This window comes from Thunnus thynnus, chromosome 8 (assembly GCF_963924715.1).
Source record: "Thunnus thynnus chromosome 8, fThuThy2.1, whole genome shotgun sequence".
NCBI classification, from domain to species: domain Eukaryota; kingdom Metazoa; phylum Chordata; class Actinopteri; order Scombriformes; family Scombridae; genus Thunnus; species Thunnus thynnus.
Genome location: NC_089524.1, coordinates 2064100 through 2083376, shown reverse-complemented (window position 1 = coordinate 2083376; position 19277 = coordinate 2064100). Strand labels below are relative to the sequence as shown.

The window sequence follows — 19277 nt, the reverse complement described above, 5'->3', positions numbered from 1 at the left end:
ACCATCACATTCACACATTCACATTTTAAACAGAAATACCAAACATTTGATGGTTCCAGGTTCTTAAATGTGAGAATTTACTGCTTTTCTTGATCTTACATTATTGTAAACTGAATATTTTGGGGTTCTGGGCTGTTTGTCAGACAAAACAAGACATTTTGATGATGTCACTTAGTGTTGGAGGATAATCATTGGTTTCTGAAGTTTTATAGACCAAACGATTAACCACGTAATCCAGACAATAATCAACTGATTGACTGATAATGAAGGTAGGTGCAGCCCTAGTTTAGTGTAAATTAACACAGCATACAAGATCATATAAATAGTGCAGTGACTTAAGTCTGCTTTGCTTCAGATATTTTTCTATTATTGATGCAACTGATCATTATTTTCATTAACGGTTAATATGACGATTATTTTCTTGATCATTTTGTTCATAAAATGTCAGAAAACAGTGAAAAATGCCTGTGATCATTTCCCACAACTCAAGGTGACGTCTTCAAATGTCTTGTTTTATCTGATCAACAAAACCCAAAGATATTCAGTTTACTGTTCTTTATGTCAAATAAATCATCAAATCCTCACATTTGAGAAACGGGAACCAGCTTTCTGCCATAAATGATTATTCACTTATCCAAATTTATAAACATATATGTAAGTTTCTGCTCACCGTGTTCTAATGTGAATCTCCTACAAACCTTTTCAGCTGCAGTCAGTCACACCTTTTCTGTTAAAGGCTGCATTTTTTTTGTCTTAACCTTCATGTCTGTCCTCTCGTTTCCTGTTCAGAGTACCAGCTGGCGAGGCCGTCTGACTCACACCGTAAAGAGATGCTGTTTGGAAGTCTGGCCAAACCTGGACACCCAATGAGCAAGTTCTGCTGGGGTAAGAAGCACAAACACACTCCCAGTCTTTAAACCGTCTCATTGGGCCTTTTGTAGTAAATCCCCTGTCGTCTATTTATTTTTGGATTAACTTTTCTGCTTTTGTTAGCGGCCACGTTGATGAACATTTTATGTTATTTTGGAAAAATGACTGTTTGGTATCCAAGAAGACAACAGTGATACGAGTTCTCAGCTGTATGCAACTAATCTTCTAATTTAATATTCAGAAATGCAAAATTACAGGTAAATGTTTGATTTCAGTGTATTTACAAAAGAAGTCAAACTATTAATTGACTTAATTTGTTTCTCTAAAAATCCAAATGTAGTCATGTTACTCTGCATTTTAAAAAGTAATATGTATTCTTTCTGTTTGTTGTATTCTGCAATTAATGTGTACTTGTTCTTTTGTTTCAAGAAATGGAAAAAAATATTATTTTTAAGGCTTTAAATCATCTTCAGTACAGTTAAATTTATGATGGTTTTTAGTCAGTTAGGGTTATGGTTGGGGTTAGGGTTAAGGGTTAGGGGTTAGGGGTTGGGGTTAGGGTTAGGGGTTTAGGGTTAGGGGTTAGGGGTTAAGGGTTAGGGTTAAGGGTTAGGGGTTAGGGGTTAGGGTTAGGGGTTAGGGTTAGGGGTTAAGGGTTAGGGTTAGGGGTTAAGGGTTAGGGGTTAGGGTTAGGGTTAGGGGTTAAGGGTTAGGGTTAGGGGTTAGGGTTAGGGTTAGGGGTTAAGGGTTAGGGGTTAGGGGTTAGGGTTAGGGTTAGGGTTAGGGGTTAGGGGTTAAGGGTTAAGGGTTAGGGGTTAGGGTTAGGGGTTGGGGTTAGGGGTTAAGGGTTAAGGGTTAGGGGTTAGGGGTTAGGGGTTAAGGGTTAAGGGTTAGGGGTTAGGGTTAAGGGTTAGGGGTTTAGGGTTAGGGGTTAGGGTTAGGGGTTAAGGGTTAGGGGTTAAGGGTTAGGGGTTAGGGTTAGGGGTTAAGGGTTAGGGGTTAAGGGTTAGGGTTAAGGGTTAGGGTTAGGGTTAGGGTTAGTTTAACCCTAACCCTAACAGCAGCTTTCAGATTTCCCTTTTTAAAAATAAAATAATTTTCCATCCTTAATGGTTATAAATGCTCCTAACTCCTAAATCTAAAGTGAAGGATCTTGCAGCTACAGCAACTTCCTGTTTTTAATGTGACATCACTGTTGAACATCTGCAGAATAGAATTTCTGAGATATTTGACATGTGTTGTTGTTCCCTTCAGGTAACGCTCAGACATTAAAACACGAGCCCAGAGAGAAACAGATCAACACCTACCAGCGGCTCCGAGACTTCTGGAAGAGATATTACTCCGCTCATTACATGACGCTCGCCGTTCAGTCCAAAGGTATTCACACTCAATCACCAGAGACTTTCACACTTTTGAATGCGTTTGATAAGAAGACTGCAGTGTTCAGCTGCGTTTCTGTTCGGTGACTCACTCTACAGACAGCCGACGCGTCGTCAGTAAAGACTTCAGCTGTTTGATGAATGAAACGTCTCTCTTTTTTTTTTTTTAGATCTTTACTAGTTGTGGGGCAAGAAATGTGATGTTTGTCACTGGAGGGAAACCAGTGTTATTTACTATAATTATAAATGTTTAGTCTTCTATACGATGGCCACATTAGAACATCTCAAGGTGCGTTTCCATCCACCTGTTTTTATTTGCAATCTCATTAAAAAAAAAAAAAAATCTCAAAATTACGCTTTGCTGAGGTGGAAAAGTTCGTGTATCGATAAAAAGTACATTTCCTAAAATGAACTCATGTGACAAACATAAACACCATATTTCCATCATGTTTCTAAATAGTTTTTCACAGTTTGAGGTTTGACTGGCGCTATTTTAATGATGTCATATTGTTGAGCCCTTTTATAAGCAGATTACTGGAAGTTTAGTTGAAGTTTGATTATGTTTGGATTAAGATATAGCTTCAGACTCAGCAGTTTGCAGGTTCTCTGTACCTGTAAATGTACAGATGTGTGTTTATCTGCTGATATTTTCCTCTAGCGCCACCATGAGGTTGACATTTTAGTTCTTTATTGAAACATCTATAAGAAGAAAATATTGGATGTATTGCTGTGATCTTAGGTTCACACCGTCATGTTCCCCAGAGCTAACAGCGTTGTTGTTGTTGTTGTTGTTGTTTAGAGACACTGGACACTCTGGAGCAGTGGGTGAGAGAGATCTTCATCAAAGTTCCCAACAAGTAAGACGTCATCACAACTCAAACAAACACAGACTCTCACTCGCTCCGTTTGTGTGATTATGGTCTCGGGTGAAATCAGCCGGATTAAGTTTATGTTTTGATCCAGTCTGGTGTTCATTCCAAATATTTATTTTGTTACAGCTTTACTGTATGATGAGGAGTATAAATGGTAGTAAAAAAGCAGAAAATGAAGCTCACACTTCAGGTATAAATACATATGCAGATAGTTTTGTGACATTAAATGAAACAGATTGTAGCTTTACGTTAAACTCCAGGTGTGTACTTTGATATTATGTAGTATAGAATTGGTGCAATATTGCACAAAATAAAATGTAAGAAAGATAAACGGTGATAGTCGGAGGGAAACAGAAGAACAAAGATGAAATCTGTATCATGCTTGTGTGTTTTGTTTCAGCGGTGAACCTCGACCAGACTTCTCTCCCCTCCAGCGGCCGTTTGACACCCCGGCCTTCAACAAACTCTACAGAGGTCAGATTTATTATTATTATTATTATTATTATTATTATTATTATTATTATTATTATTATGATGATGAATGAGTAGTAGTTGTAGTTGGTGTAGTAGTAGTAATAACAATGGTAACAGTCAACAGTGTCCTTGTAAAATAATTCAAAGATGTAGTTTTGCGTATTTTAACCGATTAAACATCTCTCATGATCATGATTTTCTTTTTATTTAACCAGGAAGTCTTGAGACGTGACAGAAATGGCAGCATATAATAAATAGGTGTCATAAAGTTACATTAAAACACATTAATTTACAACAATCCAACACAACAAAACAGAACCTGAGAAACAACTTTCCTATTTAACACAGTTACATTCCTCATGAAACATCTTTTAATGTGAAGCTTTGAATACATGATATGAGGGCAGTGTTTCCTTTTCCAAGCTCAGGCTGCATAATAGGAAAAGTTCAGACTGTAGGAATACTGAAGATTATCCATCAACATGATGATCTGGTCTTATCTCACAGAGGTAACCAAGAGTTTACCAGTGATGGCCTTAAAAATCAAACAGTACATATCAACCTGTTGCTCTATCAACATGCATTAATTATAGTGATGAGTTCTTATTCCAGCAATCAATATAAAACGCAGAGATCAATGATAGAGTCAAGCCTGTAAAGTAGTGAGTCTGACACAAGCATATACAGGATGTCACCATAATCTAATCCATCTTCCAGCCCAGCAGTATGTAATCCTCAAATCCTCTACTTCCAACTTTTCAAATATGAATGTTTTGTGGTCTTCTAATGAATATCTTTGGATGGACTGTTGGTCGCACAAAAACGAGACGTCAGACTGAGCTTTGGGAAACTGTGATGAGCACTTTTCACCATTTCATGACATTTTATAGACCAAGCTAGGGCTGCACTTAACGATTATTTTCATTATCGATTAATCTTCCAATTGTTTTTTTTGTCTGACCAAAACCTAAAAGTAATAACTTCACTATAACATTTGATTCATATCACATTTGAGAACCTGAAACTATCAAATGTTTATTTTTCCAAGCAAAAATAAGGACAGATTAATCAATTATCAGACTAGTTGCAGATGGATTGTTTGTTGACTGACTAATTGTTGCAGCTGTGGACTAAACGATTGTTGGAGAAAATAATTGACAGATGTATTGAAAGCTGAAACATCGGGCTTTGATTTGGCACAATGCTGTTTGAATACAGAAGTCGATGAAAGGAGCAAGTCTGAGCAAAGCCCTCCTCCTTCAAGAGTTATCAATAATGAAAGTAATTGTCAGTTGCAGCCGTATACATGCGTATTTGTGTGTGTTGCAGTGGTTCCTGTGAGGAAGGTTCATGCTCTGACCATCAGCTGGGCCGTGCCGCCGCAGGGAAAACACTACAGGTGAGTCACACTGTAACGATCATCTAACGACCTGAGCACACTGTCAGCTGATACTGAGACCCGCAGAAACACCGAGGCAGCTGTTTACAACTACTGACATAAAAGTCATCACATCGAAACATCCTCTCAGGAAACCGGCAGCCACGCTGAACAGAAGTTTATTGTCATGCAAGAACCTCTCCTACAAACAGAATCAGTCTTAAATGATTTAAACTCTGAGGGAGATTGTGGTGTTTGTGGTTAACATCTCACCTGCTAGCTTCCTGCTATCTTGTCTTGCTGTAGTAAAAACTGATTTCCAGTTGTCCATCGACAACTGGGGCTCATTTTGAAGAACAAACATCTACTGATGAAATTCAGCTCATGTTTCTCCAAATCAAAGTAACAATGATGGGAAAACACTGTAGGTGGTTGAAGTCCAATACTGCATATTTTGCCTGAAATGAGAAGCTATATTAACAGTGAAGCCGATTTAAACATTTCTTTTGGCAAATAAAATCTTTACCATAATCTCATCAATCAAATATTTAAAAAAAAAAAAGCTCTCTCATGCTTTAAGCTGTATTTCATTTAGGGCTGCAGTTGTATTTTAGAAATGTCCCATCACAACTTCTCAGCAGCCGAGGTAACATCCTTACATGTCATACTTTGTCTGATCAGCACTGCCTCTCTCCGGGGTGCCAGCTGATGCAGAGCAAATTACACAAAATCAAATAAAGTATATCAGCGCACATCAGGATACCAGGAGGATTACATGAAAAAACAAAAGGAGTATGTTACGTTGCTTCCTCCCAAGAATATCCCAAAAATATTTAGTTTGCTATAACTAACTAACTTTTTGCTTGAAAAATGACTGAAATGAGTCATCAATTATCAAAGTAATTGCTGATTATTTTTCTGTTAATTGGCTAAACGATTCATCTACTAATTGTTCGAGCTCTAATATCATTCTGATCTTCATTGTATCATCAATCTTAAATGTTTTATATCTGCGATGAAGCCTCCTCAACAGACGTCTTCTTCTAGAAGTCTGTATATTCACAGTTCAGCAGACGTCCAGATGAGTCAGACCGCTGCCTCCACTGTAACATCGTCTTCACTGAGTCTGTCTTTGTGATTTCTGTCAGAGTGAAGCCTCTTCACTACATCTCCTGGCTGATCGGACATGAAGGAACCGGCAGCATCCTGTCTCTGCTCAGGAAGAGGTGACAGACAGAAAATATACTCATCAACTGTTAGTGAATAAGTCCAGCAGGGCTGCAACTAACAATTATTTATCTTATCGATTAATCTGTAGATGTAAATCTGTAAATGTCAGAAAATGGTGAAATATTTCAATCAGTGTTTCTCAAAGCCCAAGATGACATCCTCACATCTTTTGTTTTGTTCAGTTTGCTGTCATAGAGGACTAAAGAAACCAGAAAATATCCATATGCTGGAAGCTGGAATCAGAGAATTTGGCCTCTTTTTTTCTTAAAAATTACTAATTGATTACCAAAATAGTTGGACATGAATTTAATAGTTGACAACTGATTGATTAATCGACTAATCGTTGCAGTTTTAAAGTGCAGAGGACTCATGTGAGTGTATATATATATATATATATATATATATATATATACTGTGTGTGTGTGTGTGCAGGTGCTGGGCTCTGGCTCTGTTTGGAGGAAACAGTGAGACGGGCTTCGACCAGAACACCACCTACTCCATCTTCTCCATCTCCATCACCCTCACCGACCAGGGCTACCAAAACGTCTACGAAGTAAACACACATACGGCTCTTGACACTGGATAAAACTTACAAATGAAATATACTATTAACATCAAAATAATAAACAAGTTTTCTTGCTGTTGTCATACTATTGGACATCAGTTACAAAGTCCAAACCAGGACAGTGATTCATTTTTAAACATGATGTCAACATGGAGAACTAGTAAAGCATTTATGGATTATAGTTCATGCCTGAAAGAAGCCGTTGAAACGACAGAACTGTCTGCAGATCACTTTAACTTTAATTGATCACCAAACCAAAGTAAATAGTATCGACTGAGACCTTAACTTGTGGAAAAAACATATTTCCTGATAGAAGGCAGGCAGAAGAGATTTCAGAGGCAGCATCTAGTGGCCGTTAGTGGTACTGTTTCTCTGCACTGGCTGCATCTTCCAGACATGATGATGATGCTGGTTTTAGTTTCAAGGTCGCTCAGCTGTTCAAATGGGGTCACTAACAAATAAAGATAAATGTTAATAGTTGTTTTTTTTATTTCTAAATGCTTTAGTTTCCTTCCCTCACTCAAAGCTTTTCTGTCCTCTGTGCAGGTAGTTCATTTGGTGTTCCAGTACCTGAAGATGCTCCAGACTCTGGGCCCTCAGCAGAGGTCAGGCTCCACACACACACACACACACACACACACACACACACACACACACACACACACACACACACACACACACACACACACACATACACATACACATACACATACACATACACATACACATACACATACACACACACACACATACACATACACATATATACACACACACACACACACATACACATACATACACACACATACACATACATACACACATACACACACACATTTTGAATTCAAGATTGCATCACTACAGTAACAAAAAACACTGTCAGAAACCTGGTCAAGTGTTTCCTGCATTGAATTATTAGTATCCTGGTTGAATCATCAGTAAAAAAAGATGAACAACTGTGGCAAAAAATATTTCTTTGAACACAATTCTTTGATAAAAGTTGAAGATATAAGACAGCAGGAAACATCCAATCACTGAGCTTCAGATTCTGTTATGTGTGCTGCCAACAGCGACAGCAGGGAAACTAAAGATTACCCTGCTGAGAAAACTGAAAACACAATCTGCAGCTCGAATCAATTCACTGTTACATTTTGTGCCAATTGTGGATGACTTCAGTAACCATGGCAACACGTTTTTTCCCCTAAATGAAATGCAGTAGCGTTTGATTCGCCTCTCTGACTGGCTTCTTCTCCATAGAAACGGCAGCGGAGGCTCATGGGTATTGTAGTATTTAGAGCTGTCCATCAAAATGTCAAACAAAACTGGTGGTCATAATATAAACCTATGTGATTGTTAGATTATCTGGGAGAGTCCTGAGTTTATTTAAGTAACATTGAGGAGATCGATTAAGGAAACATTTTAGATGTGAATTCAAAATGGAGAAAAGCCCCTCACACTTTACAACTCTGTAAAGCTGTGACCCGTCATACGAATATGTTTTCAACTTCATTAGTATCAAAACTAGCGTTAATGTCTATATTTCTTTATTATTGTTCCCCTAAAGATCCCCTCCAGACAAGACATATAAAAATACTCTGTGAATAGTATCCTAAAATCCTTCTCCTTCATGTAAAAAAAATCTGAATCTATCAATATATAAATATTGTTCACTTCAAAAGATTACCTGCTGGACACAAGATGTTTCCTTTGGAGGCTTCAAGTTTCCACATCACACTTGTGTAAGTTGTAGTGCAGGGAGACTTTAAACACGACATTGCTTGACTTCTCACCGTTTTGTGATGTCACATCCAGTTTCTCTGTTTTCTTTTCTGGTGGACATGAAATCTGTCTTACCAAAATGAGTTCAGATGTCACTGCGTTATTTTAAAAATCCAGTTTCCACAAATCAAACATAAAATTAAAGCTGCAAGCAGCGATGAACGGGCCCTTGCGCCTCTGCGTACGTCAGGCTGCAACGCAATCGAAGGTCTTCTGTCACGGACATGTAGATGTCTTCAGACCCGGGCTGTTTTCAGACAGTGCAAGAAGGAGATAAACATCACTTCCTTTGTCCACTATTTTGCCTGCTGCTGGGGCTGCTTTGCTGAAATTTTGTAGGGGGCGCTATTCAGCCAGTTTGCATCACTGATGGAATGTTGTCATGTAGACGTGTTCAGGCCGGGACTCTTATCAAACATGTAAAGTTTGGTGCAGACTGGAGCATTTACAATAAAGTTATAGCAACTTCCTCTGTCATGGCGAAACATCAAATCTCAACGGTGTGAGGATGAGAGTTTTCTGCAGGGTGAGACATGTCTGTCTTGCTCAAACCTGTGTCATCAAAATTATGCAAGTTTTGGGCCCATTCACTTGAATTTCAATTAGTAAATTGAAAACTCTTGATGAGTTTGTGTGTAAAACAAATTAATTTCCTAATTTTCATGAAGTCTATTTTTAGAAAAGTAAAGACTTTTAACCCACATGACCTGGTCAAAGTTTGATTGACATGTGTACTATCAGGTGTGTAGAGACAACAAGTAACTGCAGCTGGACACAGAAAAATACTCATATATTTGAATGGAGAGTGTGAGTGAACCGCTAGGTGCTCGGGCCTTAATAAAGGAAAAACTGCAGTACAGAGCTACAAATTTAAGTTTTGATGGTATTTTTCTACAGCACTTTATCACTAAACTGTCACCCTCACATTTTTTCCCTTCCCCTCATAGATCATCCCCACTACTGAATTATAAATATAAGACCTATAATTATTGTAAAATAAATGATAATAACACCAAACTTCATACAAAGTTTGTACATAATGTACTGTATGTATATCGGCCTTTCTGCTGTATCCTACAAAAATGAGCTGCATTCAACCCCCACACCAGTGGCGGCTGGTGACTCAAAAAATTGGGGAGGACAGGAGGAAAACCAACATACCGCATCAAACTATATCATTGTCCCCCACCTGATGAAATCGGAGGGGTGGGGGGCAATTTTATATGCCAATAAAACAATTTGCTTTTAAAAACAAAAACCCCTGAGTGGTGTAAAGGCTGCTTCTTTAAAGACATTTAGCATATACATATTGTTTCTAAACAAAGAAGAGCTCATTTTGAACATGGACTGGTTCAGATGTGTGATTTTACCAACAAAGTGAAATTCAAATTTATAGTATTGTTCTATTGTGATACAGGTTTGAAAGTGGTCAGACTTATAGTTTAGACATCAGAAGCCTCTGTTTGACACAAAGTTCATGCCTCCCCATTGTTTTGCATTGTAAGGGTGATGTGGCACTGCAACTTTTGGCTTATAACATCCAAACCGTTCGCGTTATTACAAACTTTTTTTCAGCACAGTGTCATAAGTCATGTGTCAAAGTTTGAAATTGATACCATTGATGCCCTCGGAGGAGATAGCGTTTGTTCGGGGGCCAAAATTGAGCCAAAGTCTTATGTTGACAGGCTCATTGCGGACTTCCTGTTGGATTTAGGTCAGGGGTGTCAGAGTGTGATTTGTAGGTCTTGATGAGACGAATAATTGAGTTTTTGTTCGATCTCTCTACAACATTCCTACGGGCCGCGGCGGCCATTTTAGTTACATAGGTGGCGCTAGAGAGCACATTTTAGCACTTTGTGGGTTAATTTTTACATTTTATCAAATTTTTCACCAGACCTCATGTGCGTGCCAAATTTGAGTTTTTGAGCATGTTTAGGGGGTCAAATTTAGGTGTGAAGTGGTGGAATAATAAGAAAGAAAGAAACAAACACAAAATACAGGCCCTAAAAATGTTCTTTTAAATGAATCAAGTAAATGCAGAAAGTCTACAATAATCAGAATTATGTGCATGTAAAAACACTCATATATCCAGATTTTTGTCCTTGTTTGAATGTTTACTTTAGTGTCTTGTTGCTCTGAGAAGCTTCATATTTCAGCGAACATCTTTATCTTCCAGGATCTACGAGGAAATTCAGAAGATTGAAGCCAACGAGTTCCACTATCAGGAGCAGGTACTGCAGCATAAATATTCTCTCTGAGGGGAAATTAATGTGTTTACAACCACATAATGACGCAGCACACTTGTGTCTGTCAGCAGGTGATGAACAATCAGAGTCTGCTGTGTGCAAACGCTAAAATTAATCAGCTTCAGGGAAACACTTCATTAGCTGTGATCACTGAAGCTACAATAATAATAATTAGAAGAATAGAATTAAATTAGATCAGCCCTCTGGATATAAACAGTTAGTACTAATAATCCTGCATATGTGTGTGTAGCAAGAATGTTTTTCCCGACTGTGTTTCCAAGTAAAAAAGTTTGTTTATTATAATAAAATGACTAATAATTAACTGGGCAAATACAAAGTATATGAAGCTTCCACAAGCATCTAAGTAACAAACAAACACATGAAAACTTTTATCATTCTCGTTTGCTCTAATAATAACAGAAACGCTATTTGACCGAAGCTTTTATCAGCAGTTTGTGAAGGAGTTGAACCTGTGAACATCTCTCTCGTGTTTCTGTTTGATCAGACGGATCCGATCGAGTTTGTGGAGAACATCTGTGAGAACATGCAGCTGTTTCCCAAAGAGGACTTCCTGACCGGAGACCAGCTCATGTTTGAGTACGACATGGAGGTAACCAGGACCAGGACCCAGACTCTGATCCAGAATCAGCCTGAGAACACACTCTAAACTCTGCAGCTATTTCCATTATCAGTTAATCTGCCAAATCTACTGATTGTTTTGTCTATAAAATGTCAGAAAATAGCAAAAAAAAAAAATTTAATTCATTCATTAATTAATTAATTTATCTAAAGTAGAAATGTAAGGTTTAAAAATATGAAATATATTGATGCTTGGGTAATAACATTTATACGGTGTCCTGTAAAAATGTGTGTATTTGTGTGTGTGTGTGTGTGTGTGTGTGTGTGTATATATATGTGTGTGTGTGTATATGTGTGTGTGTGTGTGTGTGTGTGTATATGTGTGCGTGCGTGCGTGCGTGCGTGTGCAGGTGATCAGTGCTGCTCTGTCCCTGCTGACTCCGGACAGATCAAACCTGCTGCTGCTGTCACCAGAGAACGAAGGTCACTGTCCGCTCAGAGAGAAATGGTTCGGTACCTGCTATAACATGGAGGGTACGACACACACACACACACACACACCTGCACACCCCTGCACACCCCTGCACACACCTCCACAGGACGGACATCTATATTATATTGTATTTTAGGTAACGTAGCAGCTTCTTGTTTTTAGCTGCGTCACTTTCATCGGTTAACATGTTTTGTGAACTGGAGCTTGTTTTCTGCTGCATACTGCGAATAATTCTCTCTGCTCCGAGTGTCATCCTGTGTCCTCGGTTCTCCTGGTTACCTTGGAGACAGAATGAGACCTTTTTATTCAGACCAGAGAACTGAATAAAAGGGTCTGATATGTTTGTTTTGTCTCGTCAGATATCCCAGAGGAGTGGACTCAGCGCTGGGCAGGAGACTTCGAAGTCAACCCTGAACTCCACCTTCCTGCTGAGAACAAGTTCATAGGTCAGTACAAACAAACACACACATTCAACAATACTGACTGTCTGGAGGGAAATTTAAATTCACATGAAAATCTACTTTAGTGTACTATTTATTATTATGTAAAGCAACAACCAGGAGCTGAATAACATATTTATATTCCATCAGTCTGTGTAAAGGTATAAAAAAAACGAGGCCAACATGTTTAGCAGCTGTTCGATCAGCAGATTTCTTCTCTTTTTCCTGCTGAAGCGACGGATTTCACTCTGAAAGCGTTCGACAGTCCAGAATCAGAGTTTCCTGTGAGGATAGTCAACAATGACCGAGGCAGTCTGTGGTACAAGAAGGACAACAAGTTCAAGATACCTAAAGGTGGGTACAGTTCATATTGTTAGATAAAGCTGTGCACTGTGAGGGATGTTTGTTGTTATTTTAGCACTAAGATGAACATTTTTTACCAATTATCAGTTCATCTATAGATCGTTTTCTCAATTAATGCCTTTTTTAAATGCCTAAAGATAAAGAAAAATACTCCTTGCAGTTTCCCTGAACCCAAGTTGACAGATTTTATTTTGTTGTTTTGTCCGAGCAACAGTCTGAAAGCAAAAGATATTGAGTTAATTATCAGAGAAAACTCTTAAAACCAGTAAATATTCACATTTAAGAAGCTGAAAAAAGTGAATTCATGTTTTTTTTGTTGAAAAAATTGCTTGAAGGATTGACTAATTAAAATTGCAAATCGTTCTAAACATTTTTATAATAATTTCTTTAATCAGTAATTGTCAGCTATAACAAGGTTGTAATGGTGGAGGCTGGATAACTGGGGATTATAGGTTTCATAATATCAAAAGTGGTTTATTTAAAGGGAATCTTTGGTATTTTTCAACCTGGACCCTATTTTCCCATCATTTTGTGTCTAAGTGACTAATGAGGACAACAGTCTTTGAAACTGGTCCAGTACTGAGCGAGAACGCTTCAGCTGGCAGCAGACAAACAGGCTGCAGTGTAATCCAGCGGCCCGTCAGTGGACGTCCACTAAAAGTGTTTTTGCTACTGATTGGCTCAGATTGTTATTATAAGTGTCTGACATCATTATAAAGAACCATACAGAGAAATAATGTTTGTTATTGTGTCTCACCAAGTCTCGCTCGAGGAGAAGTCTCGTTCTGAAATCTTGCAAGAGTTGAGTTGTTGCAGAAATCTGATAAATATGCAGCCATGACTTTGAAAATCTTTTCTAACACTAAACTACACTTTCTGTCCTCCAACACATCAAACTCTGTCATGGCTGAATATTCAGCTGCTTTTTTTGTTTGTTTGTTTGTCTCTTTAACTTTTTTTTGGTGAGATGTCTTCATGAGCCCTTTTGGGTTTTTTACACATTTAATGCACTATGAGCTTTTTTGTCTTGTCATTTGTGCAAATAAATAAGATGAACTAAATTTAACACTATGATTGTGTCTTTTTCTGTCTTTCAGCTTATATTCGTTTCAACCTGATCTCCCCGATGATTCAGAAGAGTCCTGAGAAGTAAGAGACCATCGACACACACATGAATGTTGTAGTGACCTCTTTGCAGTCTGTAGGTTTTCTAAAACAAACAGAGTACATCCACTTTCTCTGTAATAAGTCTGTTTCCCAATCATAGACAAAAGAAAACATAATATTCATTTACAATCATTACTGCAGGGTCAAAAACTGACACAGCAACATCTGTGTCAAGTAATCCTTTGATTATATTAACCTCTGCCTAACTGACAGAAGCACTACTCCCCCTAGTGGTGGAAAACAAACAAAACATTAACAAAAAATGGCTCTAAATAATGTGAACTTACTGCTGATAGATACACTTCAGTTTAACAAAAATACATGCAACCACCTCTGCTTTTTGAGAAAAGTTAAACATTATTTGCATTTAGCTAACTGCTGTGAACATTCATGGAAAATGACCATAGTCATTCTACATATAGTCAGAGCACAGTCTGCTGTGTTTAACTGTGCTGATTCTCCTTCAGTCTGCTGCTATTTGACCTCTTCGTGAACATCTTGGCTCACAACCTGGCAGAGCCGGCATACGAGGCCGACGTGGCTCAGCTGGAGTACAAGCTGGTGGCCGGAGAGCACGGCCTGGTGATCCGACTGAAAGGCTTCAACCACAAACTGCCGGTGCGTAAACACACACACACACACACACACACACACACACATGCAGTGTTTAAACCACTGTTGTGTGAATATTAGGAGATAAACAGCTGGTGCCGTTAATTCTCCAGTCGGTGCCATTAAACTGTTGCAGAAGAAGACACAAGGAGATGACGTCAATAGGAGAGCAGCAGTTAAAGTTCAAACGATGGAAAACATGATGGAAATATGACATTTCTGTTTGTTTCATGTGTTCATTGAAGGAACGTTAGAGTCTCCTCATTTCTCAAAAGCAGATCCTAAAATCCAGCTGAGATTAATGAGCGACTCCCACCTTCTCGTAGGAGGCTGAGAGCATCTTAAGAAGCTCCACAACTTGCAGGAACAAAACTACACGTTTTCATTGAAATTCTCATTGTTTTTGTACATTTTTAAGTCTATACTTTTAACATGAACCCTTAAAAAGTAAAACTAAACCAACACACACATAAATTCAATGATTGATCTGCCAGTTTGTTTCGTCAACGTGCATAAAAACAGCTGGACGGAAACAATCTTTGATGATCATCATCCGCTGCTGGAAATAGTCCCCAACAAAAACACTATTTCCTTCTGTTTGTTTGTTTAAAACAAGAGATGAACTAACATGTTATTGGTTTGTCAACAAGTCCCATGTGCAGGATTTGAGACACATTTAGATAAACAAGCCTCATATAGGTTCCTAAAAACTGACATTTTATTGACTACATTAACAAGTAATGAAAATATTGTTGTTTTTTTAAATCATTTTGAAATGACACTGATGTGAAATGATTGTTTGTTTACATTGCCATTTCTAACAAACACAGTAAACAAGCAGAATTGGAATTGTGATGAAAAATTAGAAAACCTGCAAAAATGAAACTGTGAAAAAAAAGCTGAAACTAAAACCAGGAGAGACGTACAGGTCAGAGGTTTCAACCAAGAACTAATTATGATGGTTTGAAAATAAAGAAATACTGTTGAAACACAGCTCAGAGTCAAAGACAGGAACCGTTAATTACTGATGAGGGAAGAGATTCAAACACAATGACTCCTTCCGTCCTCCAGCTGCTGTTGAAGCTGATCGTGGATCATCTGGCCGAGTTCACTGCTGAGCCGGGAGTCTTCGCCATGTTTTCAGAACAGCTGAAGAAGACCTACTTCAACATCCTCATCAAACCAGAAAGACTGGGAAAGTACGTCACACACACACACACACTCATCTCTATGGAGTCTTTTTCCATTCTGATAAACAAACACTGAAATAAACTCAGTTTATTTTGCCTGAAAACTGCAACAAACCTGCAAAGTTTCTGGAGTTTTGTTGTTTGGTTCATGTTTTGTTAAAGCAAACTTTCTTGCTGGGTCTTCTTCTCTGTGTGGTTGTTTTGGTCTGATTATTGTGTTCAGATCTGCCGCGAACCAATGAGGAACACCAACCAGACAGAACAACACATGGAGGAAAACACCCAAACTCCTGAATGAAAGCACAGGAGAGGTTTCAGCTGTGTTTTGTCTTTAAATGCTACACCGTCCATCTCTCTGCTGTCTGCAGGGACGTTCGTCTGTTGATCCTGGAGCACTGTCGCTGGTCGGTCATCCAGAAGTATCAGGCCGTCATGAAGGGTCTGACCGTCGATGACCTCATGACCTTCGTCACCGGGCTGAAGGCGGAGCTGTACACTGAGGGACTGGTGCAGGGAAACTTCACCAGCACGGTGAGACACGCTGAGATTCAGGGTTTAGGTTCATGGGTTCAGATGCCTCCAACACAAAACAATAGAGGTGAATGAAAAGTAGTTTGTGGTGTAAACAGCATCAAAAAATGTGATAAATTCAACATCAGTTTTACTTTGGATAAAACAGAACAGTTTTCATACGAACTATTCTTCTTCTTTACCTCGCTGGAAACAGGAAACTGTTCACAGCGAGTCTGTGGATTATCCAGACTTACTGACACTGTCTCACACACACTGAAGATGTATAAAAGTTTTTACATTTGTAATCTCATGCAGTTTGTTTCCTCCAACAGGAGTCCAAAGAGTTCCTGCAGTACTTCACTGAGTGAGTATCCTGCTTCAGTTAACTGCAGTAACTGTGGAGACATGAATAATATTTCAGGCTGTTGAAGAAAGAAACAAAAAGTAATAATGTTGTTTAGTATGTAGGCCTATGAGAATTACATTTATATAACAAGATAAATATAGAGAAATATAGATGAGAATACACATCACGTCAGCAAACACTTTTAGTACTTTACATTCAGTCAGCTGGAAGTTTGAAGAAGACGATGACGAAGTTATCCTGTAAAATTTTTAACAGCCAAAACCTGAAGTCTATCCACATTTATATTTTATTTTAAAACATAACTTTAACCGGGAGTCTCTTGAGATGCATCGTCTCTTTTACAAGGAAGCGTTTCCTTGAAAAAAGCAGATTGCACAATATGTTTAACCAAGTTCAGGGTAACTGGAGGAATAAAAAAAAGAGATCATGAATGATAATAAATGGTGTTTCTAGTGAGTCTGATGTCTGCATATACAGGATGTCACCATCATCTAAAACAGTTAAAAATGTGGACTGAACAAGATGATCAATGTTAGTATGAAAGATAATCATCCAGACATATTCCAGGATATTTATATGTGGAGACTTTTTCTAATTTGGTTTCTTCTGAGGTTTTAAGATTGTGCATAAATTTGTTTTAAGGTCAGTTTTAATTAATAATAAATATAAAAACTTAAATCCAGGTGATCTACAGTGAAGGTGTGACAGGTAATGATGGCGTCAGGAGTCTCTGTGACATCTCCCAGTATCCAAACTGTTTAGTGTTTCAATCAACACAAAACTTAAAGTTTAACTAAATGACTTTAGTGCTTTTTAAAGTAGAACTTAATTGTTGACACTTTTACACTCGTACTTCTCTAAACTGCAGCGTTAAACTATGATTCATACATTTTGCATAAAAGGCATATTTAGAAACATTATTATTATTTAACAGAAGAAAGAAATCCTCTGTTTCTTCTGATAATTGATTATTTTTTATCAAGCAAAACGTTACTAATATTTGGAGACTTTTCTTCTTTTCCTTTTCTTCCAGTGAGATTTATTGAATATCTTTTGGACGGTTGTTCAGACAACTTGATGCCACATTGTGCTTTAGATAATTCTTTTTTATTATTATTATTTCTTATAGGCCAAACAATTAATCAATGAAGAAAATATTCAATGAGTGAAAATAATCAGCAGATTGGTCAGTCGCAGCCTTAGAAAATATCACTACCATCAAATATCAGTCAATATATTTCAAACTAGTTGAACTTTTAATCAGCAACTATTCTGATAATTTATGAGTCATTTAAGTCGTTTATCAAGCAAATTTACTGCTTTTCTTTGGTTGTAGATTAAAATGAATTTAATGTTTTGGATGTAATGATGTCATCTTGTGCTCAGAGCTTATTGTGAAGGCATTTTTAACTGTTTTCTGATGTGTTAAAGACAAAATGATCACTACATTTAAAAAAATGTTTGTTAGTTGCAGCTGTAGTCCACATCACATCCTCAACCACACAGCCAAACTGGTCCCAGTACAGACTGGTCTATCTCTGTCTCTGCAGTAAGCTGCAGTTCCAGCCGCTGCCAGCAGAGGTCCCCGTGTTGTTTCGGGTGGTGGAGCTGCCTCAGAAACATCATCTCTGTAAAGTCAAGTCTCTCAACAAGGGAGACGCCAACTCTGAGGTCACCGTCTACTACCAGGTGGGGAAGACGCATCACCGGATTTCTTTGGCGGATTTTAAATTTTGATGTTTGTGTACCTGCACTGATAGATCTGAGAGAGGTGTAGAGCTTTAACTCGGCCTTTATCACACACTTATTCTGGTTTGATGCCCTTTTTTTACCCTTTCATAATTATATCCTCATCCTGTATCTGCAGTGTTGTAATTTTTAGTTGTTTTTTTTAACTGTTAGACTTTTGCCTTTGCTTAAAAGAGATGGAACTTCTCTGATTGGGCCACAAGATTGAATAAAAAGTCCCCACACTGACCTTAAAGAGAGTTGAGAGATGACAGGAAACGAGCAGAGAGAGCGAGTGAGAACGACACGTTACAAAGTCTGCTGCTGGAATCAAACCACGGACGTTGTGGTTATGTATCATATGTTAACCAGTAGGGTACTGGGGAGGAAACCTAGCTGCCGTACATCATGTTTCACTGGTTTAAGGTTGATGTAACCTGACGTGTCAAATTAAATTCGTTTCGGTTGCAATCAACTGATCCAATTTCAACTTTCTAGTGAAAGTCGTGTTTTATTCTTCAGACTTTTGATCTGTGTTGTGTATAAATCTTGAATCTGTTCCAGTCGGGGCTGAAGAACCTCAGAGAGCACGCCCTGATGGAGCTGATGGTGGTGAGTTTTAAAATGTTTACCTCCATGTCATCGAAACTAAACTGAAAGAAAAAAACACCGTCTGGACAGAAAATGTCGTGTTTTTTTAAACTGCAGAAATCAGATTTTCCTGTTTAATCTGAGTCTCTGTCGGTCTCCACAGATGCACATGGAGGAGCCCTGCTTCGACTTCCTCAGGACGAAGGAGACACTGGGGTAACTCTTGTTCATTTTTACAGGATTTACACCTTCAGTAATCCTGTATATACTTACTGCCTCTTGTTTAATTACAATCTCATAATGCAGGAGAGAGTTAGATAGATAATCTACATTCTTTGGCATGTTGGAGCCATTTTATCAGCAACTTCACATGAAAACTAACAAACGGCACCACTTGTATTAGTTCTTTTTAAAAAAAATAGCAGATAAAACCAGGATTAC

The 19277-nt window shown here is 38.2% G+C and overlaps 1 protein-coding gene across 1 annotated transcript in view; it reads left to right on the top strand.

The window, feature by feature from the left end:
• LOC137187284 (nardilysin-like) overlaps positions 1 to 19277 on the top strand; it is a 32398-nt gene that overhangs the window by 6153 nt on the left and 6968 nt on the right. Inside the window, exons 7-27 of the mRNA XM_067596080.1 lie at positions 790 to 885; positions 2125 to 2247; positions 3049 to 3106; positions 3522 to 3595; positions 4925 to 4994; positions 6122 to 6199; positions 6636 to 6756; positions 7315 to 7373; positions 10724 to 10778; positions 11299 to 11403; positions 11783 to 11906; positions 12225 to 12311; positions 12540 to 12659; positions 13766 to 13817; positions 14303 to 14453; positions 15519 to 15646; positions 16006 to 16168; positions 16483 to 16514; positions 18068 to 18206; positions 18810 to 18857; positions 19000 to 19052. Coding sequence (XP_067452181.1) covers positions 790 to 885; positions 2125 to 2247; positions 3049 to 3106; positions 3522 to 3595; positions 4925 to 4994; positions 6122 to 6199; positions 6636 to 6756; positions 7315 to 7373; positions 10724 to 10778; positions 11299 to 11403; positions 11783 to 11906; positions 12225 to 12311; positions 12540 to 12659; positions 13766 to 13817; positions 14303 to 14453; positions 15519 to 15646; positions 16006 to 16168; positions 16483 to 16514; positions 18068 to 18206; positions 18810 to 18857; positions 19000 to 19052 — 1936 coding nt within the window. The remainder of the gene's footprint in view (positions 1 to 789; positions 886 to 2124; positions 2248 to 3048; positions 3107 to 3521; positions 3596 to 4924; positions 4995 to 6121; positions 6200 to 6635; positions 6757 to 7314; positions 7374 to 10723; positions 10779 to 11298; positions 11404 to 11782; positions 11907 to 12224; positions 12312 to 12539; positions 12660 to 13765; positions 13818 to 14302; positions 14454 to 15518; positions 15647 to 16005; positions 16169 to 16482; positions 16515 to 18067; positions 18207 to 18809; positions 18858 to 18999; positions 19053 to 19277) is intronic.